This window comes from Pongo abelii, chromosome 4 (genome assembly GCF_028885655.2).
Source record: "Pongo abelii isolate AG06213 chromosome 4, NHGRI_mPonAbe1-v2.0_pri, whole genome shotgun sequence".
In the NCBI taxonomy this organism is placed as follows: Eukaryota; Metazoa; Chordata; class Mammalia; order Primates; family Hominidae; genus Pongo; species Pongo abelii.
In genome coordinates, this window is record NC_071989.2 from 89035891 (window position 1) to 89063232 (window position 27342).

The window sequence follows — 27342 nt, forward strand, 5'->3', positions numbered from 1 at the left end:
CACCCCCATTGTCAACTTTTAAATTAGTTTATGGTCATGTTACTTAAACATATACGAACATAAAAAGTGTTTTTTTGTTTTGCATTTAACCTATGTGAATGCAAAACAAATATAACTATAGTGTGTGGTATGACCTAGTCCATTTTGCAACATTTGTCTGTATTTCTCACTATTGTTAAAATTTTCATTCACCTTGCAGCTATTTAGCTTCATATGGTAAGAAGGCATCATTTATAAAGTATGTTTTCTTTTTCTTTTTTTTTTTGAGATGGAGTTTTGCTCTTTTCACCCAGGCTGGAGTGCAATGGAGCAACCTCTGACTCCTGGGTTCAAACGATTCTCTGCCTTAGCCTTTCAAGTAATTGGGATTACAGGCGCCTGGCACCCTGCCCAGCTAATTTTTTTTCTTTTTTGAGATGGAGTCTTGCTCTGTCACCCAGGCCAGAGTGCAGTGGCGTGATCTCGGCTCACTGCAAGCTCCGCCTCCTGGGTTCAAGCGACTCTCCTGCCTCAGCCTCCCGAGTAGCTGGGATTACAGGTGCCCACCACCGCGCCTGGCTAATTTTTTGTATTTTTAGTAGAGACGGGGTTTCACCGTGTTAGCCAGGATGGTCTTGATCTCCTGACTTCGTGATCGGCCTGCCTCGGCCTCCCAAAGTGCTGGGATTACAAATGTGAGCCATGGCGCCTGGCCTATAAAGTATGTTTTCAACCATCAGTCACTTGAAATGGTCTTTATCACGAAGACAATGTAGGCAGTGTTCTCTTAAAAGAGAATCATTCAAATTATCCAGAATATGATTAACAATTTTATGCTAAAAAGGAGGCAAACATAAAAATCCAAAAACAAAATTAAGAAATTCTTGGAGAGAACTGAGGTTCTTCTGAGACTGTGTCCACAGAACTCTAGAGACAAAACAACAACAACAACAACAACAACAAACAGCTGCAAGAATACTGCAGCCTTCTGGGTTGGGCAAGCATGACACATGCCCACAGCAGCAATGTCTCCTTTTATGGTAAGACATGAGATTTCTATAGGTTAAAGTAAATAACTGTGAATATGAACTAGAACAATTCTCACACTTCTGATCTTCAAGTGATCTACAGTTATAACCAATAAAATGTCAATTAAACTATCTGTATGAGGTAAAAGTTGAAGTATTTAAAAATGAGTAGCTGGCTATGGAAGAACTTTGGAAACTATAATATGCACTATATAGAATTAAGGTTTTGTTATGAATTTATTCTCAACATCAAATTGAAAAGCCTTACCTAAAGAGCCATTCATGTGATGTGACTCCATTCCTCCTAATCCACCCATGGGACCATCTGACCCAGGGCCCATTGGAAACTATTTTAAAAATGAAGAAAATCACTGTAATCACACTGAAAACAATGGCTTATCTCAATTTTACAATATATTTAACATTACAAGACACTGCCACAACTTATTTTCACTTTCAAGCTATGGAGATCTTTTACTTGATGTTTTTCAGCCTTGTGGATTCTCTAACTGGACTGTTTACCTCTCTCATATTGTTTTCTCTATGTTTCACATATAGATGTTTAGCTTAATCATATTCATCTCCAAATTTTTCTTCTTCAGATATACTCAGAAAGTATATACAATCCAGTGTAAATTAGAAGATAAGCATTTTCCTCTATGATACTGACAAATTTTCTATTGAAAACCAAAGGTGGTTCTTAAGAAGCTGTTAAGGGTATTGGCTTATTAATAAGAATAATTCAATGTCATCATGACAACATTAACATTTTTCTTAGCAGGCAATCTGTCTTTGTTTAAATGGACATAATAAATAATTTCATCTTACAGGTTAAATATATTTCATTCCTTGGGGATGGCTGAATATAGCTAATTCTTCTTGGCAGTCTCAACCATGTCACTTCAATGCCACTCAGAGGTTCCATGGCAATTCTGCTTAACATTTTTTAAAGCAGTGGAATTCTTTTTTTCTTTCCTTTCTTTTCAGGTGGAATCTTACATTAGAAGTCTGGTACAAAACAGGTGTGCTCTGATGGGGTTGGTGATAGAGAACCCATGGCCTGCCCACTCAGTCTTCCTCTCATCTCTCTAGAAGACTAAGGAAACATGGAGCCCAGTTCGAAGACAAGTTACCATAATACCTTACACTTACAGTTAAGACAGCCCACTGAAAACACTTTCTCTTCAAATTTCCCATGCCAAAAGCATTTCTACCATGTTGTATGGTGCAGAATATTGACTATGGTGTGTGTGTGTGGATGCAGTGGTGGTGGTGACTAATCATGAAGGCTTTTAGGGAGAGAAAACTGCCTTTGGCAGGCAAACCTGTACTTCACCACCCCTGTGTGGGAATAAGATGGCCTTCTATCACCATGGGCAATACAAACCACATGCTTATAAAATTCCCCAAGAGAATGCCAATTTTGCTTGGTAAAATTGAGTATCTAAAAGCACATAGGCTGGTGTTCAGTAAACAACTTGGAATATGTATGCCTCACTGATATGAGGCATATATAAGTCAAAGAAATTGACTTTAAACTTACTGCTGTTATTCAGCTTTTATCAAAAGTACAGTTTAGATATGGGTTGAAAAACTGGTGCTGGTAGGCCTAGTAGCCTGTGAACTTTTATCTGTCTCCTACAGTGTCTTAAAAGACACTAAAACTATAGGTATGTATATTTGGTCAGTTTAACATATAACAAATATATCTTCTGATTTTTCTTTGATTTCTGCTACCCTATATACACATGTATATGTGTATTAACTACAATCTGTTATAAATATTTTTGTAAACATGTAGGCCTTATAGATAAATAAAATGTTTTCCTGTGAACTTCTGTGGAAAAATCACGACCATATGCTTTATTAAGAACACCCAAGTTCTTCCTGTAATAACTGCTTTAGCTCCATATTTAAACTCTAGATTTCATATTCTAAACAAAACAAGCATAGACAACTTCCTCCTTTATTTTCAAGTTTATCAGGACAAAAAAAGATCACAATGAAAAAGCTTAGTGATGCTAAAAATGAGGTTAATATAAATGATTATACATAGCCTGTCATTTTCAAATAGTATATATCATTAATTATTTACAATAAAGTAAGATGAAACTAACATATAATTGATTAGGATCAGTTTTACTTTTAAATTATATTGATATAAAATATCTGTTATATATGTGTACTGTTTTTTTTAACCCAGCTCAGAGAAAAGAATTTGACTTTTTGAATATTTAATAAGCTCCTGGATAATAAAGTATAAAGTTTAAACAATATATAGGACATGGAATGCACTCAGAGTTTGAAAGTCTTCAAATACATTCCAAAAATAAAAAAAGTTCATATTTACATTAGGTCTGTTAGGTCCAGGAGGTACTGCATTCATTAAAGTATACATGTTATCGCCAGAGTTGGTTGAATCTGAAACAAAATATTACTTAATTAAAATATTTCTTTAGAATCTATACCCAATTCATCACAAAGTAATGATCAAAGATGGTTTGCATACCGATACCTCTCTCTATATAAGCTGCAACACTTGAAATTGTCATTACTAAAAATAAATACCCACAGTCATTTTCTGACCCCAAAATTATCATTCTGAGATCATAAATTAGGTATGAGGAATCACTTCAATAATTCAGGTAAAAGGATTATTAGAAATTTAAAAAATTATAGTAAAGTTTTTCTTTTTAAAAAAGATACTTTTTCACTTCAAGCAATTCTATGTGTGTGTATGTGTGTATATGTAATATATATCTCTTAAAATTCAGATTCAGTCGCTTTTCAGTTTTATTTCCTTAAGTTTCCAATATACAAATTTTAAAAATAGTCTTTTTACTTAATAATTAGTGAAAACTGGTGGACTATCCTGGCTTAATTCCTAAAGAAAAAGATTAGAGTAAGAGTATACAATTAGAATAATGTAATTCTCCTGCTTGAACTAAAAGCCAGCTTCTTCCAGCACAACTTCTGATGAAATGTTTTTACTCACTTTATTTTTGATTTATTATAATAAAAATATCTGTACTGCATATCCATATAAATATATGTAACACTGTGCAGTATTTAAAAAATTTATATTTCATGTCTGTTAGCTAATTCTAACTAAGTCTCTGAGCATACATGTTTTTATAATATTAAATCTAGAGTGAAAGGCTAAATATTTTACATTGAGAAAATATAAATGATAAATTATGGTTTTCTATTTTTCCACATTATACAGTTTTCTTAAATATAATGTAGTAGGCCTCTTTTGTTTTATTTTGTTTTTTAGACAGAGTCTTGCTCTATTGCCCAGGCTGGAGTGCAGTGGCACGATCTTGGCTCACTGCAACCTCCGCCTCCCGGGTTCAAGCGATTCTCTTGCCTCAGCCTCCCAAGTATCTGGGACTACAGGTGCGTGCCACCACGCCCGGCTAATCTTTTGTACTTTTAGTAGAGACGGGGTTTCACTGTGTTAGCCAGGATGGTCTTGATCTCCTGACCCTGTGATCCGCCCACCTTGGCCTCCCAAAGTACTGGGATTACAGGCGTGAGCCACTGCGCCCGGCCAGTAGGCCCATTTTGAGAAAAAGATGTGTTTGAAATTTTTGTACTGATTCGAGACAGAAGGTAAATATCATTTACTTTCTCATGGCAGTAACCATGGAGTGGCAATTACTTTTCCTTTTACTGTGTGATTACTCATTAGTAAGTTTATTATTTTAGTGTGCATTACTTACAGAGTAGATCTCATGTCATTTATTGGTTGGCTGTGAACAATGACCCATAAATCTAAATACTGTATCTTATTTGAATATATCTATTTGAATATATCATAATATTGAAAAAGTTGGAGTGCCTACCTCAGGTTGACCCTATTTGTTTATTCTAAGGAAGGTCCCAACCTACTTTTGTGGCCTTAACTGTTTTTACATCCTTGTGTATGCCATACTCCTGTCAACCCAGGCTATTTGTTTTTTCCTGCATGTGACCAACCTTTCTAGCTCCATGATTTTGTTCTTTCTTCCTCCAAACATCTTCCCAATCTCTACACGCTGAAATTCTACTCACTATCGAAGGGCTATCTCAAATGTTATGTCTTCCATGAGGTTTTTTTCCTGGCAGTTCCAAGTGCATGAGTGCTCCCCTCCCACTGAGTTCTGCCTTCCATTATAGGAATATTTTACTGCTTTATTCTTTCCTCCTGCTTCCGACTAGGATATAATAAGCTCATGGAGAGAAGGAAAGGACCGTGTCTTACTCATCTTGTGTACTAAAGACAATAAGTACTGCTAACTTAGATTTAACTGTTGGAATAAACTCAATCACACACAAGATTAACTTTAAAAAACCTTGGATTGCTTTTTAAACATAGGAAATCTTCAAATGGTTTTTCAACTGTATTGGCCTTACTCTTGGTGAAAGGAAGATGGGCTACATATTTTAAATGTGCACAAAGAAAAGAAATTTATCATTTTAAAGACTAATCAAGAATATAATTTCATCTGCTATGAAAAAATTTGAGAGGGATAAGATTGGTATTTATGGCTGGGCAAGGTGGCTCACACCTGTAATCCCAGCACTTTGGGACGCCGAGGCAGGCGAATCACTTGAGGTCAGGAGTTCCAGACCAGCCTGGCCAACATGGTGAAACTCCGTCTCTACTAAAAATACAAAAATGAGCCAGGCATGGTGGCACACTCCTGTAATCCCAGCTACTCGGGAGGCTGTAGCAGGAGAATTGCTTGAATCTGGGAGGCTGAGGTTGCAGTGAGCTGAGATTGTGCCACTGCACTCCAGCCTGGGCAACAGAGACTCTGTCTCAACAAAGAAAAAAAAATATATATATATATATATATATATATGTATTTATTGGAAAATGTCTGACTTCTTTTTATGTACAGAAAAACTTTACAATAGAGTGGATCTCCTGGGACCTCTTTTCTTGTGGGTGGGGTGCTGGCTGAGTATTAGAGGAGTGACTGTGACACAGGATGAACACATAAAAGAGTATGCAAAAAGACTAGGAAGATGTACTTGTGGCAATTTCTGGTTTGAAAGGAAGATTACTTATTGCCTGCAATGTTCAGTGTTGCTCCAAAAACTTTTTTTTAGTCTTGTAGTGAAGCATTTATTATTCACATGCTACCTTCATAAATTAAACATTAACTTCACCATATAAGAACATAAATACGGGCAAGATGATCAGTTGATATAATTCTATCTTCAATGAATTGTATCATTTTCAATGAAGATGCCTTCAGGACACAGACCATTAAATATCCAAGGAGTTAGTGAAGCAAAGTAAAATTTTGTATTAATTATCAAGTTTATGATTTTTCTAAATTAAAACGGCTCAAAATTAAAAATTTTTATTGGTATGATCAATGTTACTGAATTTCAAGCTTCTATCTTAATTTCAACAAGCCAGTTAAAAACATATGAGTTTAACGGTAAAACGTCATAATCGAATACTTTATAATTATTAAAATTTCCCATCTACTTAATCATCCCAAAGTAATAACTGATAGAGTTTTAGCCTATTTCTTTGTTTTCTACTTTCTAGATTTGTGTTACGGTTTCAAATGAAACTGTGATTATATTGCATTGAATCATGAGATTTTATTTTTCCATGTCATTACAAGTTCTTTGATAATAATTATAATGGCTGTATTATATTCCAACTTACATCTTAAACATTAATTTACTAATTCCACTAAAATTGAATTAGGCATGAGTTTGTGTCTACTGTTTTACTCTTGAGTATAACAAATGAGCATCCTTCTACATAAATCTTGGGTTGTATCTCTGTCATTTCTAGTATTAGAAGTATAGAGTCACATGGTATGAACCTTTTCATGGCTCTTGACACACTTTATCATAGCATTTTCTAAGAAGGGTGTGCCAGTTTAGTCTTCCACTGTTAACAACCCCAAGACACATTTAATAGTCTGTGTGAAAGTCTCAAAAATAAATGATAAAACTATTTAAAGTAATTATATAAAAGGATTATGAAAACATTGAAGTATGTTTTAGTTTAGAAGATAAAAAACTTTTATTATTACATAGTGAATTTATTAGCTGACTAATAAATACTTACAGACATGTAGGGTAAATAATACTGTAAGTACGTCTTCATCCTTCATTCATCTTAGTAAGATAATAGATGTGGTGAGTCTGATTTGGCATTTTAAACCTAATGAATCCATGTATTTAATGTTTTATTTATTCAGAAATTTTCTAAATTGCAGAAGATTTGGATAGTTTTATCAGTCTCAATAAATCTTTAAGTTAGACACATTTTTGGGCAATTCATATAGATCAACAGTGTTCATCCTAATTAAATCTGACACCCACACCATAGGAATTTTCTAAATGCTTAACTGGATAATACCTATTTAAGAATACTATATTTCTTCCTACCCTGCTGTCTCTACTCCTTTAACCATAATGAGAACATGAATACTACTAACTTTATTTCATGAACAATTGCTATATTCTGTGATTTTATTCTAATAATCAAATGCCCATGTGGCTAGTTTGATTACAATACCTGCTGGACTAGGCATGATGGGTGTTCCTGGTGGCCCTCCACCTCCTGGAGGACCCTAAATAATTATACAAAATTTCAGTAAAAATAAGGCATTGCATAAGAAAAAACAGAAGTTAGACTTATATCTATAATAATCCAATTTGAAAATAAGAGCAGAAATATATTTTCTCTATAATTTATTTTCTTTGAATGCACAATCATTTCAATATTCTACAAAACATAATTTAGCTTAACTATGTTGAGACTGTTTTGACAAATTTCCAAAAACAATGAGCCTGTAACATTAATTCATTATTCATGACTTAATCATATCAGTTATAATGAGGTTAAGCAGAAATCATTCAATAGGGCCTTTACAAATCCATAAAACAGAAATAATTCATATGTATTTTTAGTTTTTATAGAAAGCTAAAATGATATTCGCTTAGAGAATATCTTTGAAAATGAAGATATCTGCTTATTGATTCATATTTTTTAAAAATGCACTGATGTCATTTCTTTCTTCTGTCAGCATCAATTGCAACGTTTCTGGAGCACTGTACCTTCCACTATCACATCAATTAGAAATGAGAGGCAAAGTTGACTAATGCTGTGGGTTATTGAGGCTGTAGCTACACAATCAAACTGAAATGGCGATTAGGTAATTCTAAAGTTAACTCAATAATTTCAGATAACCAAAATAGATAATTCAGGCAATGGGTTGCAGGCTTCTTCAGATGCTCTATGTACAGCAATCAAATTAACTTTTAAATGGCAAAATTTTAACTTCATTCTGAATGTACAGATACAGCCTGCCAATTATTTCAGACGAGATCGGGCACATTCAGGGTGGTATGGCTATAGACCTGTCAATTATTTCAAATAATATCTGTATTTGCACAACTTAAAATTTATTTTAAATAAATGTCTATAATTTCATAAAATGATATATCAGCCTTATTCATTAGTGGCTTTAAGAAAAAATAGGTTTTATACAAATTTTCTTACTTTCATTTTTATTTCATAGAAAATGCAAAGAAAGACTTGCTTAGTTTTATAGCTTACATGAACACTGAACACTAAGTTCACAGGTCTAAAGCAGTGTGTGCTTTTCACTATGTTAATAAAATACTATTTCCATGGAGAGTGAAATGCTCACTGATTTTCTTCTTATGCGTTCTTTTTTTCCCCTCCAGCTAGCCACCACCTCTGAACATTTCTGTGGGAAAGATTTCCCTTGTTACCATTTTATCCTTGTTTCTCTGTTAGGTGTTTCCCTCTAAATGGTGTAACGTATTTTCCTCTATGTTGACTTTGAGATGTAGCTAGGATCATAATGTGATGATGGTGATTAAAAGGTCACTTGTAAGCACAGGAGGTCATATAAAACTTATTAATTTGACTTCACATTGACATGAATTTTTGGAAAATTTTAATGTGTACTAAATAGTAATAATGATAAAAATAAGTGTTCTCAATTTCAAAGAATGACCAAAAAATGAAATGATTTCTCTAAATTATTAGTCATTATTCTGCCATCTAATTCATTTGTGATTGGGAGAAAGTTTAATGTCTTCTTAGATGCTATGTGTGGTGCATAGGGTTGGACTGGGGTGTAGATTATTCTCCTGGAGAAATGCAAATTCAAGCATATTACTGTGTAACGGGGGATTACTCTCTTCATGATTGGACAGAGTGTATTATACTGGTTTTCAGAAACATATGCTGAAGTAAAACACAGTACTCAGGGCAATTCTGGCCAGATTGATAACTGTTTCACTAATGAACATCAACGTATGTACTGAGGTTGGCAGATGAAACAACTCAAGATGTTCACTTCTTGGCCAATACACAGGGGCTCTTCTTAACATCTGGACAACTATTTCATTGCCCAAATAAAATGTGACATCAATTCTTATGAGCAAACAAACCCAAATGTACTTACTACATAATTCCCAGGAGATGCTGAGGAGTATGGTATCTGGAACACGAATAGGACAAAAAAATTTTTGATTCATGTAGCAATATGGACACTGACCTAAAATGAATTTATTTCATGATTTTTTGTCAAGTTTTAAAATGTATCACAAAGCATAGTAAAGGATAAAAAAATTTATATCTGTTTAAGTACTGGAAAACTGAATAATAATAACTTGGATTTACACAAAAGAAGGTAGATTTTAGTCAAGAGGATTTTAGACAGAATAACTGCTTTAAGATATATTGGTTTCAGGTAAGTTGTGCATATTGCCTGATACTAATTACTTATTCTGTAAGTAGAAATATATATATTTGTGTATCTAAAAAGTGGGAAACCAGAATTTTTCAAATTAGTAGTATTTACACATAAAATTTCTAAGCTATGCAAAAAAAGTTTGTTAATACGAGTCTCCAAAGACTATTAATTTGCGGGGATCAGATATGGGTAACAAACTCCCTTTTTCTCTTCAAATCAAGCTCTTCACCAAGCTCTTTTCTAGAGATTAGAAGGTATTATTACGACATTGCTGTGATAATTTAAGAAATGAAAAACCAGAAAACCTATGTTTAAAAGTAAGCCCTCGAGTGTGTATATTAATAGGGAAAGTTAAATCCAAATATTTCCTTTTTTCACACAAGCTCACTAGCTCACTTTTATTAAGATGCTGTACATCCACAAGAGATATTTTTGTCTTATTCTGAAGAACACCAATAGATTACTCTCTACTCGAAGTCAGACAGCCAGGGCCAGAAAAGGACCTTTAGAGTAGTGAAAAGATGAGTGTTTGTACTATTCTAAACCCTCTATCCCAATACCTGACATATAATTAAACATAAAAATAATATGAAACCATAAAGTAAGTATAAGGAAGTACAACCAAGTTATGATTTCCACTTGATAAATAATTATTTGTTTTTTTGGAAATATTTAATATTAAGTTATTTGAAAAGCTTTTCTCCTTATTTGGTGTTTTTGCTTTGCTTTAAGCACAGAACACATGTCCCGAGGCTCTGCTTGGTCTGCCTATGAGTAATTCAGCATTGCAGATGGCCACTGCTAGAGTGCCCAGCATCACTAGGGATTAGAATTAATTCTGCTGAGTAGTGAGATATTTTTATGGCAGCAAACATTTACTTCATTTAGTGAATGAATACAACTTTGCTCTCTTGGGTCCCTTTCAGTTCATGATCTACCTACCATCCATCCTCTGCTTCTCATTTTCTTGGAGGGGACAAGGTCTTTTTTTGTCACCCAGGCTGGAGTGCAATGGGACAAACAAGGCTCACTGCAGTCTCGACCTCCTGGGCTCAAGCGATCCTCCTACCTTGGCCCCACAAGTAGCTGGGACTAAGGCGTGCTCCACTGGCTAATTTTTAATTTTTTGTAGAGATGGAGTTTTTCTATGTTGCCCACGCTGGTCTCAAACTCCTGAGCCAAGCGATCCACCTGTCTTGACCTCCCAAAGTGTCAGGATTATAGGCATGAGCCGCTGTGCCGGGCCTACTTCTCTTTATTTAAATGTGAGTCTGCCCTTTCCAAACCACCAATTTATCTATTGGCTCCTAGGACCAATTTCATCTCTCTCTGTCTTTAGCACTTGGCTCATGTTCTTCTGTCACTCTATATTGCTATCATTATTCTTAAGTAACTTTAAGATACAATCTAATTAGCCTTTAGATCTTTGGAATTTACAGTTCACCGCCCTGCTTTACTTTACAATATACTGCCCTCTCCTCCATTTATGAGTATGGTCATATCCTAGAACTCTTTACTGAACAACTAACTCCCTTGCCTGACATCTTTCTTATTCCTCATGACACTTAACAAAAGTTACTCTATATTCCAACCAGGGATTCCTTGCATCACAATTCCACCATGTTCACTTAGTACATTATTTCTCTATTAGTTTATAACTAAATTGCCTCTGCCCCTCCTTCATGACACTGTCAACATTTTATTCCTCTCTCCAATGTCTTAAATTCATTACCATAAAGTCTACTTTGTTAATTTCCATTTCTTTGATCACCCTCTAGCCAGCCAACCTTTCTGTTTTAAAGCACAGATTTCCTGGAGAGAAACACAAAACAAGGTTGACAAGATCCAAAATGTAATCATGCTCTCCAACTTCTACCTCATCTTAACAAATATCTGGAAGCATTTTTGGCTCAGCCTTTATGAAAGCCTTGAAGCTTACTGGTAATGTGTCAGTAAACCCAGTAAACTTCATGGGGGAAAAAAGCCCTGATTTATAGTATTTGCCAGTTACCGTGGTGTAAATATTCCCACATGGCAGATTTTAAGCTAACAGTGGTTTAACAAACAGCTCATGAAATTCCTGAATATTTTAACAATGGACTCTTGTGAGCTGGCACTCATGGTGATTACACCACCCTGAGTAAATATTTTGTCTTCCTGTCATATATTGAAGCTATCATGCTCTTGCTATACCTTCATTTTCAGCTCAACGTTCTATTATTTATAGATTTAAATTTTCATGTATCATCCCAGATAGGAAAAAAAAACTTTATTTCCAAAGGTAGCTTTTCCCAACTATCTCATTCTTAAGTCCTTGCTCTTTTTATATTATTTATTTATTGTATTCTATTTATTTATTTTTTGAGATGGAGTTTCGCTCTTGTTGCCCAGGCTGGAGTGCAGCGGCATGATCTAGGCTCACTGTAACCTCTGCCTCCTGAGTTCAAGCGATTGTCCTGCCTCAGCCTCCCAAGTAGCTGGGATTACAGGTGCCTGCTATCACGCCTGGCTAACTTTTGTATTTTTAGTAGAGATGGGGTTTCACCATGTTGGCCAGGCTGGTCTCAAACCCCTGACCTCAGGTGATCAACCCGCCTTGGCCTCCCAAAGTGTTGGGATTTACAGGCGTGAGCCACTGTGCCTGGCCTCCTTTTATACTTTTAATTTCTCCTTCTTCATGATTCCTTCAAACAGTTAAATCAAATAAACATTTAAAAATACTTTTACAAATGTTATCTCAACTAGTTGTTCAATTTCTTTCAATTTTTTGCTCTGTCAAGCTCTTTATTTTTGGCTTATGCTGTTTCTACTTCATAGTCTTTGATGTCTTTATTAAAAATCAGCATTTGGGCTCCTAGCCCTAGGACCAGTAGTGTAAAGGACATAAAATATAACAATATAGGTAGAAGTACCATGTGAGTACAGAAGATATATTTGAGCTGGACAGCTGGGACTTACAGAGAGTAGATGCCCATCAGAAAGACAAAGAGAAGAACTGCTATAAAAAACAAAGAAAAAAAGAAAAGAAATCATGGTTTATTTGGGAAATGCTATGCTATGTTATATAGCTGCTACAGTGTGGGGCTTATAGGGGGTTGTGGTAAAGGGTGAGGCTGCACAGTCAGACTATGAATGAATTTATGCTGTAGGAAATAAGGAGTCATGGGTTTTATAGAGACATGTTCAAATGTATGTTTTTAAAATCCTTTTTTATTTTTAAATGTTTTGTACAGACAGAGCCTCACTTTTTTCTCCAAGCTGGTCTCAAACTCTTGGCCTCAAGCTATCCTCCTGACTCAGCTTCCTGAAGTGCTGGGATTACAGGCATGACCCACCACACCTGGCCCTAAATTTATGTTTTAGAGAAATAAGTCTAGAGGCATCATGGAATACGAATACAAGTTAGAAGACCACTGGAAAAAAATCCAGGCAAGAGATGATAAAGAGTGATAGGCAGTGCTGATGAAGATAAGCAAGAGTAGGAGAATTTGAGGGTCATTTCACAAAGTACTTGGCAGAGCTTGGTGACAAACTGGGTGTGGCAGACAAAGAAAGGAAGAAGTTAAGATAATTCCTAGGTTTTCAACTTGGTGACTGGGTAGATGATGGTGCTACTCATTTATACATAGGGAATTCAGGAAGTGGGGCAGGTTTGGGGAAATGTCTGATTACTGGATTTGAAGGTACCAGAAGACACTGAGGTAGATATGATAAACAAACTTTTAGAAATGCAGGTCTAGAATGTATCAGAGACCAGGACTAAGGATACAGCTTCAACTGAATAAATTTCTACTTTGTGCTGGACAAGATACTTGATCTAGGATTAAACTAGATTTTTGGTAGTTGAAACAACATGGTAGCACTAAAAAGGAAAAAAAAAAAAAAAAGCAGCCAAGAAATGTAATTAGAAAACATTGCCAATTAAGAATGGGTAGAGACCAGGCATGGCAGCTCATACGTGTAATCCCAGCACTTTGGGAGGCTGAGGTGGGAGGACTGCTTGAGCCCAGGAGTTTGAGATGAGCCTGGGCAATATGGCAAAACCTTGTCTCTACGAAAAACAAAAAAGAATTAGCCAAGCATGGTGGCATATGCCTCTAGTTCCAGCTACTCAGGAGGCTGAGGTGGGAGGATTGCTTGAGCACAGGAGGTGGAGGTTGCAGTGAGCTGAGACTGCACCACTTGCACCACTGCACTCCAGCCTGGGCAACAGAGTGAGACCCTGTCCCCCGCCCACCCCATAAAAAAAAAGAGAGAGAGAAAGAATGGTGGATATGTGACTGGATGAAAATCAGGAAAAATATAAAAAGTCAAGCAAGCTAGATTTTTAAGAAGGAGGTAGTAGATGCAGTGATTAGGAAATATCTAAACTGGGTTTATTCTTTTTTTTTTTTTTTTTTTTTTTTTTTTGAGACGGAGTCTCGCTGTCGCCCAGGCTGGAGTGCAGGGGCGCGATCTCGGCTCACTGAAGGGTCCGCCCCCGGGGTTCACGCCATTCTCCTGCCTCAGCCTCCCGAGTAGCTGGGACTACAGGCGCCTGCCACCTCACCCGGCTAATTTTTTGTATTTTTAGTAGAGATGGGGTTTCACTGTGTTAGCCAGGATGGTCTCGATCTCCTGACCTCGTGATCCGCCTGCCTCAGCCTCCCAAAGTGCTGGGATTACAGGCGTGAGCCACCGTGCCTGGTCCTGGGTTTATTCTTGAACACTGTCAGGCTTAAGCTTTTTACCTTTCTGTGATACACCTAAAAGTAAATAATAAAAAAGTAATAAAAATATGGAAAACTAAAGAAACATGATTAAACTGAAAAAAGAAAAGATATTAATACAAAACCAAGGAGTCAAATATCTCAAAGGTTAGGTATGATGAGGATAGAAAGTAAGTCACTGTGTTTGGCTGGTAAGTAGAAAGTCACTAATAACCTTCAGAATAGGACTTTCATGGGAACTGAAATGGGTTGAGAAGTAAATTCAATAAACTTCCATTCATTACCTGTTATGTTTCAGGCACTTCATTGCCACATGGTGATGAAAAAGACAGGCCAAGGAATTAATTATCTAGGAGAAGGTGGTGAGGGAGTGGAAGTATGGGAGACATGGGATGGTGGCTGGAGACTGAGGAAGGGTTGAGAGAATTTTTGTACTGGTATCCCCTCCCAACTCTAGAGGAGTGGAGAACTAGGGCTTTCAGGTTGTCCTGGGATTTTGTTCACGGCATGGCACTAGAGGAAAGTTCCAGTCAACGGAAAGGGACGTAAACTAAAGACTCATTTGAAAGAGTGAATAAGTAGGATATGCAAAGAAGTAACAAGAAATAGAATAAAGAGACAGATAGGGACAGACGTGGTGGCTCACACCTGTAATCCCAGCAATTTGGGAGGCTGAGGTGGGTGGATCACCTGAGGTCAGGAATTCGAGACCAGCGTGGCCAACACGGTAAAACCTTGTCTCTACTAAGAATACAAAAGTTAGCTGGGCATGGTGGTCAGTGCCTGTAATCCTAGCTACTTGGGAGCCTGAGGCAAGAGAATCGCTTGAACCTGGGAGATGGAGGTTGCAGTGAGCCGAGATTGTGCCACTGCACTCCAGCCTGGGTGACAAGAGCAAAATTCCATCTCAAAAAAAAATAAATAAATAAAATAGAACAATAAATAAAAATAAAAAAGGGAGAGAGAGAGAATAGACAGAAGGGTCAGAATTGAAAAGAAAAAAATATATATATATTTCTATTTCTGAGGTAAGAAGGAAGAAAAGTGACTAAAGGTCTGATAACATTGGACTCAAAGGGCAGAATCTGAAGAAATTTTAATCTAATGGTCTCTTCTTCTCCTCTGCAAAATATGACACAATTAGCTGATAGAGAAGGGGCCAAACATAATGTAGGTGCAGAATGAGAATAAAGAATTGCAATAGTATTCACTGAGGAAGACAAGAAAAGTAGCTAAGGAAGAGTGAAAAAAACAAACTGCTGGTAAAGCATCAGGGAGGACCTGGCTGAGGCTGAACATCACAGATCCTAATTATAACGTGTTAAGTATAAGGATAGAAATACGCATTAGGCATTGTGGAAGAATCAAAGGTGTCCTACAAATATTTCAAATTTAACGTTCAAAAAAACCAAAAACCAAAGCCCCCAAACCTCATTGCCTACCTCTACACCTGCTTCTTTTCCTGTGATCCTAGCTCAGTTGTGTTATTCCCATTCTGCCAGCTACCTGGATTCAAAGAGTTGAAATCACCTTCAAAACTCTTTCCTTCTCTTTATCCCTAAATCCTCCTTCTAACCCTACCCTATACTTTATATTAAATACTCATTAAGATGAAATGAAAGGTAAAAATGAAGATGTAGAAGATAAGCAAAATTAGAGGATTAGAAAGTCAGAAACACAGAATTTGAAGAACTTATTATTTGACAGAGAATAAAATTAAGGGCCACACATACTGTCTGGCTAATCTAGACAGATCACTCAAAAGCTGTGATGAGAATCCAAATATTCTGAAATATTCTGAGTCCCAATACCCATGATTGTGGTGCTGTGGTAGAGGGCAGAGAAGTAACTAGAGGACTTTCATTTTGTTAAATGATCTGTAACATTTTAGATAAGTGCCTTTCTTCAACTGTGAAGTTTAAAGCTATCTTACAAGCACTGGTTTACTAGAAATAAGGGAAGATAATATCAAGACATTATCTGTGCCACATGAAATTAAAAATATTCTATTTTAGTGCTTTTTAAAAAAATGAGCACCTATTTGTATAGAGCAGAGCCTATTTGGAGTAATGTGTTCATATTTCCTTTAGGCTTAATCACTATTAATAGATGCATATTTTCCTTAAAGGAGTTTCCTCTTTTTCCCCTGACAAGTGAGCGAATTAATGAGTACAATGCTATACTGAACATTTTGTTGTTTATGCGTAACCCCTCTTTTACTATCCATTCCTTTAATTTTCTTTAGTAAACTATTTCTGCCTTTTTTTTTTTCCCATGTGGCTTGGGTGGGACTCAGGATGACATAATTTAAACTTTTGGAACCAAGTGTGCTCAAAACCATAAATATATCTGGACTTTTCAGATATATGATCCAGTAATACTCTTTTTCAGTATAAGTCTAGTTTGGCTGGTTTTCTGGACCTTGTAATCAAAAGTGTCTATTTTCAATAAAATGTTTGATAATGATCAGAACTTGGGCAAAGATCAGAATCCTTTGTGAAAAAGACAAAAAAACAAAAAACTACAATTAGGGAGTTTGTAAATAAACCTCTAAGTAAGAATCTGAGACCAATACTGTAATGCTCAGAGGTAGGAAAATTAAAAATAAAAATCATAACTTTTATTTGGAATTAAAAATATGAGTTTGCCCTTAAAAATGTTTTTCCTGCTGTCATGTAAAAGAGTGTCAAAAATATTTTTGACCAAAACACTTTTATATGACAAAATTGTGGACAAAGATTAGGCAATAAATACATATATTATGGATAAGACAGACAGGTTTCATACTTTCAGAGAAGTGACTTATAAACATGGGAAGTAGAAAGGCTAGACTGAACCCTGTAAGGATGGACTGAAATGGAAGCATCAGTGTGCACTCATGCTTTTAATACAAATAGGTAAAGGTACAGACGTGTGTGGGTGTGTGTATACACATACATATATTTCCTAGTTCTGTTAGTTGAGAGGCCCTAAAAGTTGTATTACTCTAGTGGGTTCTAAATACCAATATCCAGTAAAAGAACTCCAAGCTCCTTAAAGAAGTGGCTGTTTCCAGGGCTAAAACTGGGAAAATATAAGAAGAGCTTCAAAAATATAAGAAGAGCTTCAAAGTGCTCAGAGAAAAATGGGGACATGTTAAAAGGTTAAGTGATCCCACTTAAAGGGGAAAACTTGGAACAATTTTAGCATCCTAAACCCACAGAATAAAATAACTCATGAATACATCTTATATACATCAATGAATATGAATGGAAAAGAAAAAACAACTCTGTTACAGTTAGCTAACTAATAAATGGAGAAGAAAAGACAGAATTCAAAAATATCCATTTGGCAACCAACAAAGTAAAAAAGTGATTCAGGCAAGAATTATCAATAGATGTCCAAAATAGCAGATGAAAGTATAAGGAGGAAGAGGAGACCTACTGTACATTCAAAGTAAGTCTCTAAGTTAATAAGTACAAGGGGAAAAATAGTGATTTTATAGTGGAGAAACCTGACAAGCACCACCTTAACTAACTGATCAAAATTAACATCAACAATAATGGGACAAATCATCATGTGCCTCCTGAAATGATGCATTGAGAAAAACAGAATTTTTTTTTTTTGAGACGGAGTTTCACTCTTGTTGCCCAGGCTGGAGTGCAATGGCACTATCTCGGCTCACTGCAACCTCTGCCTCCTGGGTTCAAGTGATTCTCCTGCCCAGCTTCCTGAGTAGCTGGAATTATAGGCGCCTGCTACCACACCCGGCTAATTTTTCATATTTTTAGTAGAGACGGGGTTTCACCATGTTGGCCAGGCTGGTCTCGAACTTCTGACCTCACGTGATCCAACTGCCTCGGCCTCCCAAAGTACAGGGATTACAGGTGTGAGCCACTGCACCCGGCCAAAAACCACAAAATTACTTCTGTAGTATCCCTGACAAATATATATAACCTAAATCTAATCAGAAGGAAATAGATAAAACCAAATTATATACATTCTAAATAATCTTGCTTGGAGTTTTTTAATTCCAAGGTTAAGAAAGAACAAAACAAACAACCTCCCGCTCCAAACAAAAACAAGCTGAGAAACTGTTCCAAGTTAAAGGAGACAAAGAGACACGAAGTGAACGTAACAAGTAAATTGGGATTTTCTTTTGTTAGAAAAGATTATTGAGCCAATTAGTGAAATCTGAATAAGATCTGTAGATTAGAAAACAGCATTACATCAGAGTTGATTTCCTTATTTTGATCATTTTACTGGGGTTATAAAAAAATTATGTGTTAGTTTTTTTAGGAAATATACATGCAAGTATTTAGGGATAAAGTTTCAGGAAATTTAAACAGTTTAAAAATATGTTTATGTAGAGAGAGGAAATAATAAAGCAAATGTGGTAAGACATTAACAATTGGGAATCTGGGTGAAGGGTGTATGGAAATTCTTTGTAGTATTCTTCCAATGTTTAAATCTGAAGTTATTTCAAAATAAACATTTAAAAGAAAAAATACAGTAAACAAAACATATTTGAAAACAGCAAAAACAAAACAAACAACTACTTTAATATGCTGCCTTGAGGAGTCAGAGACTAATTGTATTGATACAAACTGAAAAGTGTTTTAATATTAAATATGGGCAGGAAGTCTAAGAAACTTGGAATTCAACATAATTTGGATAAGTTGTCACCACAAAATGATCCATGGTTTTTGGGGAAAAATACCTCCTTAATACTTTTTGCTTCTGTTTCATAGAAGCCCTATGTCTTTGCTAGAAAGTCGTCAGTTATCTCTGACTTTTTTCCCCTTGTTCTTAGAGTGGTCATTTTCAGAGGTCTACTTTTCCTTTGGATGCTCAGGATGATGACTACTTTCTCTCTCCAAAGAGAGAATGATAGGCCTCCTCCACTTCTTTTCCCTATTCTCATACTTTGAGTAAGGGTAGATGTTTGCACATTTGGTATACATTCATCGAGGAGACTGCTTTCAACTCCATTACTTACCTACATGTGTGCTAGTCAAATGCCCATTTCAGACTGGTGGACAGCAGTTTGATGTGTACAGCTTTTACCCTAATTCCTAATGTTTCTCAGGGTCTAAAATAATGCAGAACTGCTAGTGTGTTATAGCGTATTCTCCTACCCACAGTGCCCAGCGCTATGAAATCCTAGAGATGGAGTACCTAAAAAACTGAAAGTCATCAGAACACAGAGCTCTCTTCTCATCTATACTGTTTACTTGGATAATATACCCCCTTGGTACAATGAAACATCCTTGTCACTATCAACCGCTCAAACCCTGTCCACCTTCCTAGGTGCCTTGTGGGAGATATGATCTTTGGATGAGTGTGTAAAAGAAGGTACTTATAGAGGTGAGTAGTGGTGGGTGTGAATTGTACTCTGGCTGCCTGCAATGGGCAGTAAAGGGATGACTGGCTAAGCTGACAATGAGGAATAAGAGAATGGTTTTTGTGCTTCTAGGTGGGAAGGTTTCCATAGTTAAGGTGAGCCATTGGTTGTGCTTTTCCATCTAGCTTCATGAGACATGCAGATAATGGAAATTCTTTCCAGATTCTGGCACTGGGAAGAGTTTTCTGTGTTACAAAAAATGTTTTCTTGCATTCTTTTTATGGGCATTTAAAGAGGAAGTTAAAATAAATGTATCTTGACCTGCTAGACAGGTGTCATTTTAAAGTGAAATCTTGAATGAATTGGTTAGGTCAAATAGTAAGAAGCTAATAGATTGTAAGAAGTAAACTCTTCTAAAGCATGTAAGCAAACCAAAATAATTTTGAAGGTGTAAAGGTACTCTATTCCAACACAATCTGGCAAAACACTATTTTAGAAGAAAGATTTGTTGAAATTAAATAGCACACTGAAGACTCAAATGGAAGCAACATCATTCTTTTCACTTCAAATAATTTCAATTACTTAGCAAACATCATAGCTATTAAAATTAAGAGAAAAGCAGATAACATGACTTAACATTTAAAAAAAATATGACAGTTACTTACTTGAGCTGAAAGTGATTCCTGCTTCAAAACAGCAATGGATTTAGGATGATTCTTCCTATACCCTAACCTTAAACACTGGATCAGTTTCATATTCATTTAACATTAAGGCCACTGCTAGCCAATGAAGATACCTTTGTACATATTAGCAAAAGGCATCCTCTTTGGGTAGATGCCCATTGACTTCACAAGGGGATCACAGGTTGTATTTCATTCTCCTACTGACTCCCTTGACCCAGGAACCTTTGTGCAGTACACACAGTACACAGATGTACACGGCAGACTTCTCTCACATATCGAAGAACTCAAGGTTTCAAAGACAAGAAGGAAAAACATCTCCAGGATCACAACATTAAAATCATATTAATTTTAAGATCGATAGCTTAATTTTCAACCTGTGCATATATTTCTGACATTATTACGAGAGATAAATATTAGTGCCATCAAACCACTGCCACAAATATATAAGGAAAATTCCCAAGATGTCAGGTATATAGAGAGATGTACAAGGATGGCAATTTAGCTAACAGGTAAGTGTGCATTTGCTTTCTGGGGCAGCAAGAAAGCAAACCTAGATGTAACTGATATAGCAAATAAAATCATAATAATTTGGCTTCTTCTAACAGGTTGATTGTATTTGGCAACTCAGTGATTATTAATAGTTATTTTAGAAGATCAAACCATTTTATGATACAGATCACTATTTGTAGGCTATTGTAGTATATACTTAGGTCACACTATTTCAATTTTTATTTTTGAAAGTCTTGTTGACAATAGAATGCATGTTTATATTAGACCTTGAAGTGAAAGAAAATTACATAATTTCAAAAAAAATGCAACTTTTTCTAAAATTTATATTAAACTTCTTTTTGAATGATTACTTAAAAAAGGGTTACTACAACCAATTGTAAGGCTTTCAAAAGCAAAATGTTTTTGTGATTTTTGTCAAATGTTACAAAATGCAAAATATTAAAAAATATATATATATATACTCACTGAATTGGCATTTGTTGGGTTTGGCCAAGGTCTACCACCACCTGGACCCCTACAAAACAATTTGATAAATGAAATTTTAACCTATGCTTTGAAGGTTTCACAATAATCAACGACAAATCATAAAATATAACATTTACAATTCAGTTACCATGCAGTTCTAGTTTGGCACTGAAATTATTCTCTTTATATTTATTTTAATAGCTTTTTATATTAATTAAGTCCCCCAAAAGAAAAGTTTTCTTCCCACATTGAACTGCTTTTAGAAAGCCCAGTTTTATTTTAATATTAAATGGTTATTGTTATAAAGATGGTAATCACTCATAGGAGTGAATATATACATACACTGAAATCATTATAAAACACACTTCTGTAGTGAAAAGTGTTATGACTAAATATAAACCATAACCTTGTGATATCAATATAAGAGCTTCCTGTATCTCATTCAAAATAAAATTTGTAAAATATCGATATATGTAAAATGATTGATCTTATTAAGCTATAAGCAAATAAAAATATATAAAAGGTATCTAAAGTTGCCTTTTAAAAAAACCACAGAGTATCACACATTACTTTTATATTTATTAATCTATCTTTCAATGCTACTGATGATTTAGTTACTATTAAGTGAGAAATCCCATTTCTTGTTCTCATAATTTCAGTCCAGATAGTGGCCAGAGCAAATCTTAGAAAAAATGGGACATAATCTATGCCAATATATTACTTCATTTTAGAGTAAAGGAGAATGTTCTGTATTCCACAGCTTATAAGGACACTGAGCTTTTAAAGTAAAATTAATGCCCAATTAGTTAAATCAAAAAGGTCTCTTGTCCTCATACTTTAGTACTAAATTGTGTACCTGAATAAATACTGTCTTATGAAAAGCAGACTACTGTCAGTCGGTCTCTTCTAATTAGGGTCATTTAAAATTCCCCTTCCTTTGAATCACTAAGACAATGAAAATTTTTAATTAAAAAAAATCCTTCAATTCTAGAGACCTTAAACCTAAAATTCGAAATCAGGAGTGTCCAATCTTTTGGCTTCCTTGGGCCACACTGGAAGAATTGTCTTGGGCTACACATAAAATACACTAACACTAATGATAGCTGATGAGCTAATAAAAAAAAAAGAATTACAAATAAAATCTCATAATGTTTTAAGAAAGTTTACAAATTTGTGTTGGGTCACATTCAAAGCCATTCTGGGCCACATGTGGGCCATGGGCCACAGGTTGGATAAGCTAGTTCTAAATGTTAGATAAAGACGCTGAGCAAGTTAGTTATTATATTACTCATGTTTGCATGGAATATTTAGAGCTGTTTTTAGTTTTGTTTTGAGATTCCCTAGAGGTGTGAGCAGCAGGGAAGGGAATGAGTCCTGTCCCTGGGCTCTATTAGGAATGCCCAAGGGCATTTTTTCCCAATTCAGCTTGAGGTATAGAAGATACCAGTGGGGACTTGATAAAATTTTGTGCATAGGGAGAAAGAAGGTGAGAGGCATTTGTATTGATTGTCTTTGGAAATTGTTGCCTCTCCAAGATGATGATGGTGATGATGATCTTACAATTAATTACTATAACACTTCAGAAAAATGATTTTACCTATAGGATTCAGTGTCCTAATGGACAGAATCTAAGGTAAAACATAAGATATGTGTTGACCAAGTAAAACATTTGGGTAGTAAGGTACATCCACATGATTTGTTTGATGTTAAATAAAACACAGTAAAAAAAACTCGGGAACATTTATCTTAAAACTACATAAAAGTACACCATATGCAGATCCTGGCAAAATTTATATATAATAATCTTATGTAGATAATTTTGAAATATCATAACCAAACAAGTACTGTATGAATAAGATGCATAAATAGAATAAACTATTTTTATTTTCAAATTTGTCTAATGTTAAACATGCTAACCTAAATGTTAAAATAATATGTAATTTAATTTAATTGCATTAAATTAAATGTTACATTTATGTCATAACATTATATATTTCAATTTGATAAATACCAATCTAGTTCCAACATACTATGTATTTCATAATAAATTTCATTTTACTATTAAGTATTAATAATTTATATGGATAAGTTAAATTTCTCCTAACATTATCATTGTGTTTGAAAATACTTTAAGTTTCACAAGTGTTTTATAAAAAGTGAGGGTTATAGTAGGGAGTAGTTCTATTAGAACAACTAGTTAAGCTCAGTAATTCCCACTCCTTTTGAGGGCCCTCAGTATTATTAAGAAAGTAATTTACAAACTATAACATAGGAATTATTTCGAGTGAAAATTTCTATAGAAGTATGGTTTGCAGTAGAATCAGGTTAGCCTCATTTAAAAATGAAGAGAGGCTGGACATGATAGTTTATGCCTGTAATCCCAAAGCTTTGGGAGGCCGAGGCGGGTGGACCACTTGAGCTCAGGAGTTCAAGGCCGTTCTGAGCAACATGTCGAAACCCCATCTACACAAAAAATACAAAAATTAGCCGGGTGTGGTGGCGCATGCCTGTGGTCCTAGCCACTCAGGAGGCTGAGGCAGAAGAATTGCTTGAACCAGAGAGGCACAAGTTGCAGTGAGCCGAGATCATGCTACAGCACTCCAACCTGGGTGGAGAAGTCTGCATTTTTTGGTAAGGAGGTTGATTTTGATGAAATCAAAAATCAAATCAACCACTATTACCAAAGAGAAAAATCCTCTTTTCTTTTTTTTTTTTTTTTTTTTTTTGGTTTGGGACACAGTCTTGCTCTGTCACCTAGGCTGGAGTGCAGTGACAGGATCCCAGCTCACTACAACCTCCACCTCCCGGGCTCAAGCCATTCTCGTGCCTCAGTCTCTCAAGAAGCTGGGATTACAGACACCTGTCAACATGCCCAGTTCATTTTGGTATTTTTAGTATAGATGGGGTCTCCCTATGTTGCCCAGGCTGGTCTCAAACTCCTGACCTCAAGTGATCCGCCTGCCTTGACCTCCCAAAGTGCTGGGATTACAGGCATGAGCCACGATGCTCGGCCTGAAAAATCCTCTTTCTTCTGTAATTCACTATCATTTTATTTCAAAATAATAACTACACAAACTTCATAATTCTGCAGGATAATACAGAATAAGAAGATCCTCTGAAATCCTTTTGGCCTCTTAGTATTGCTTAATAGTAATGTATATAAAGTTGAGTTAGGGGTGCTTTAATACTAAATCCTAAATTCTTTGGAAACTTATAAAAATGTATTTAATTTAGAAATACATGATTATTCAAATGTCCTTCAAACAATAATCTACAATGCATTAGAAAATTATATTTTGGCCATAACTTATAAATGCTACTTTAAATTACTTAAATTTAGCTTTTGCTTCTAAGATACAATACTGGTTACAGAAACATAGAAAGTAAGTTTTTCAGTGACACAATATAATTTATCCTAAGTTTAGAGCATGAGAACAAAGTTTTTTAAACAATAAGGTTACCAAATTTACTTCCAAATGATTTATTCTGCAATAAAGAAATACAGTTGTCAGTTGGAATACAGTCTTTAATTACTTTAGTGCCCAGGGCTGGGAACTTTTTATTGTCATCGTACTCTCATGGCACATAAGAAAAAACGACAAGCTAAAGAAAAATTATCCAGATATGAGTCTCTGGCACGTTCCTCCTAACTCCTAACACACAAATATTTTTGTTACTTAAATAGTTTAGTTAGTTCAAGACAGAGCTTAAGGTAACACCCTTCTAATGCCTTTTTCTTCAGTTTTTCAGGAATATGCAAAATTCTTTAATGACACGAAGCTACAAATACGTTAGGAATACTGTGTGTATACATTACAGTTAGACTTTGTTTTAGAGATAATACATTATAAAGTGAATTTCAATAAAGCTTACCCTATTGAGTGCAATGGAGATAATATGTTTCACTTTTTATGTCTCTAAACAAACCTTTGCTTTTTTGGGGCCAATATCAATATAATAGTTACACTCTTATAGAGCATTCATACCTAAGAAGTTTCCCTATTAGAAGAAAATATTTACAAGTGTAAAAATGTAAATATTTACATTTCATTGTCCTTGAAGGAATCCTGATTTATCGAAAACTAAAAATAGTATAGGATCTTACATAAAAGAAAACAGTAACAAAAAAATGGAGATCAGAATCTGTAAGGCTTAAAGGTTCTTTATAAAGAAGGTATTATATTAATAGTAAAATAAGATGTAATTGAAAATACTTAAAAGTATCTAGGGATTAAACTTAAATAAGACACCTAAACCTAAATATCAACAAAAAGTAATCATATTAAAAATTTCAGCCATATTTTTAGTCTCCATAGTCTAGGAAATTAAATGCATGCAAATGTATATGCTTAAGTATATCTGAGAAAGAAACTAGACAATTGGAAGCAGTTATTTTAATCTCTCAATGGTCATATAAAAACAATTTTTTTTCTCTGAACAGGGAAAACTAAGTGGATTTACAGTTGGCCATATGACCAATTATAATGCAGAGTAATGTACAAATGATATTAGATACATTCTTATTGAATGATCATTCTGGGGTGATTATAGTATTCAAAATATATATTCCTTACATTTATACATGGTATTCAACATCATACCCCTTAAAATCTGCATTTTAAAGTAAGACTCTCAAGTGGGTATGTTTTATATATATCTCCATCCTATTGGTAAGAGCTTCAGCTTTTGACATAATAAGCAGAAAATGCCATTCACTCTTTTTTGAAGCAACCATTAATACAAGGCCAAGCCTTTGAGGAATTTAAGAAGAGTTGGATTTCATGTGTATCCATTTTTACTTTAAAAGTAAAAAGACGTGATAGGAAAATCTGACCTACTTTCCTTCCTGTTCTGTTAGTTTTAAGCCTAGCTGGTACCCACCTATTAACCTATTTTCTATTTCAGGCAAATTTGCTTTCCATGAAAATGGCTTCGGAAACTTAAAAAAAATCCGACATAGATCAAAAGAGTTTATTTCACAGTGTATCTTCAATGCCATTAAATGATGGCAGAGTTGTTTAATTTGATATATAAGTAATCAAAACACGAACTGATGGAAACATACTTGAGGAGACACCCACAAACCTATATGGAACAGTTTCATTACTTTTGGTAAATTTTCTTTAGGCCATACCATGAAACTGATCCTCTTGTGAATTAACGAAAGTCACTAACAAGAACCTTGTGTATATAAGACTTGGAGGGCAAGCTGGATAATGAAAAAGAAAAATTTCCTAACAAACTACATTATATTGGCTGATAGAAACAAACTACTCTCTTTGGGTTGGAAAGGCCATTCCAATAAAAAATTTAGTTTACTCCTTATCTAAATGTGTCTGGAATTTTTCAAAACAAAATTCATCCTATGCTATGGAAAGTTCTTTGATAGAGATTATAGTATACTACCAGAGAGAATTCTTCCTGTGTTGACAGTAGTCCCAACAAAGCAAAAGTAGAGATATGTATGTATTTATGAGTTAAAAACTCCACTCATAGAATCACTACGTATCTGTTAAAAATGAGGTTAACTGTATTCAATTATCTACTTCTACAGAGTTAAGTCAAAGTCCTGGTGTTAGCATCTCTTCATACTTTATATACTATATGGAGACTCTGTACTTATCAAAATGAAATAGACTAAAAGCTGTTATTTATAGCACTTGAAAATGAAAAAAATTAAAGGTTGCAAGGGAACAAAGAAAACATAAGAGATTATGTTGTGAAAATGAAGCAAACGCTACAGCTCTTGTTTAGTTCATTTTTATACCACACAGAGACTGAGGTGCTCAAATTGTTTTACAAATTAATGTCACTTTAGAAGCCAGAAAATAGAACACTTTACTAAATAGAATAATATGGTATTATTTATATATATAAAATATCATCTACGTA

General features: G+C 35.0%; 1 protein-coding gene across 25 annotated transcripts in view; it reads right to left on the reverse strand.

The window, feature by feature from the left end:
* SSBP2 (single stranded DNA binding protein 2) overlaps positions 1 to 27342 on the reverse strand; it is a 334708-nt gene that overhangs the window by 18556 nt on the left and 288810 nt on the right. For all 25 annotated transcript variants that reach the window (XM_063724171.1, XM_063724172.1, XM_002815708.6 and 22 more), the window contains 5 exons: positions 21451 to 21499; positions 9470 to 9505; positions 7546 to 7600; positions 3358 to 3428; positions 1276 to 1354 (listed from right to left, as the gene is read on the reverse strand). In XM_063724171.1, coding sequence (XP_063580241.1) covers positions 1276 to 1354; positions 3358 to 3428; positions 7546 to 7600; positions 9470 to 9505; positions 21451 to 21499 — 290 coding nt within the window. The remainder of the gene's footprint in view (positions 1 to 1275; positions 1355 to 3357; positions 3429 to 7545; positions 7601 to 9469; positions 9506 to 21450; positions 21500 to 27342) is intronic.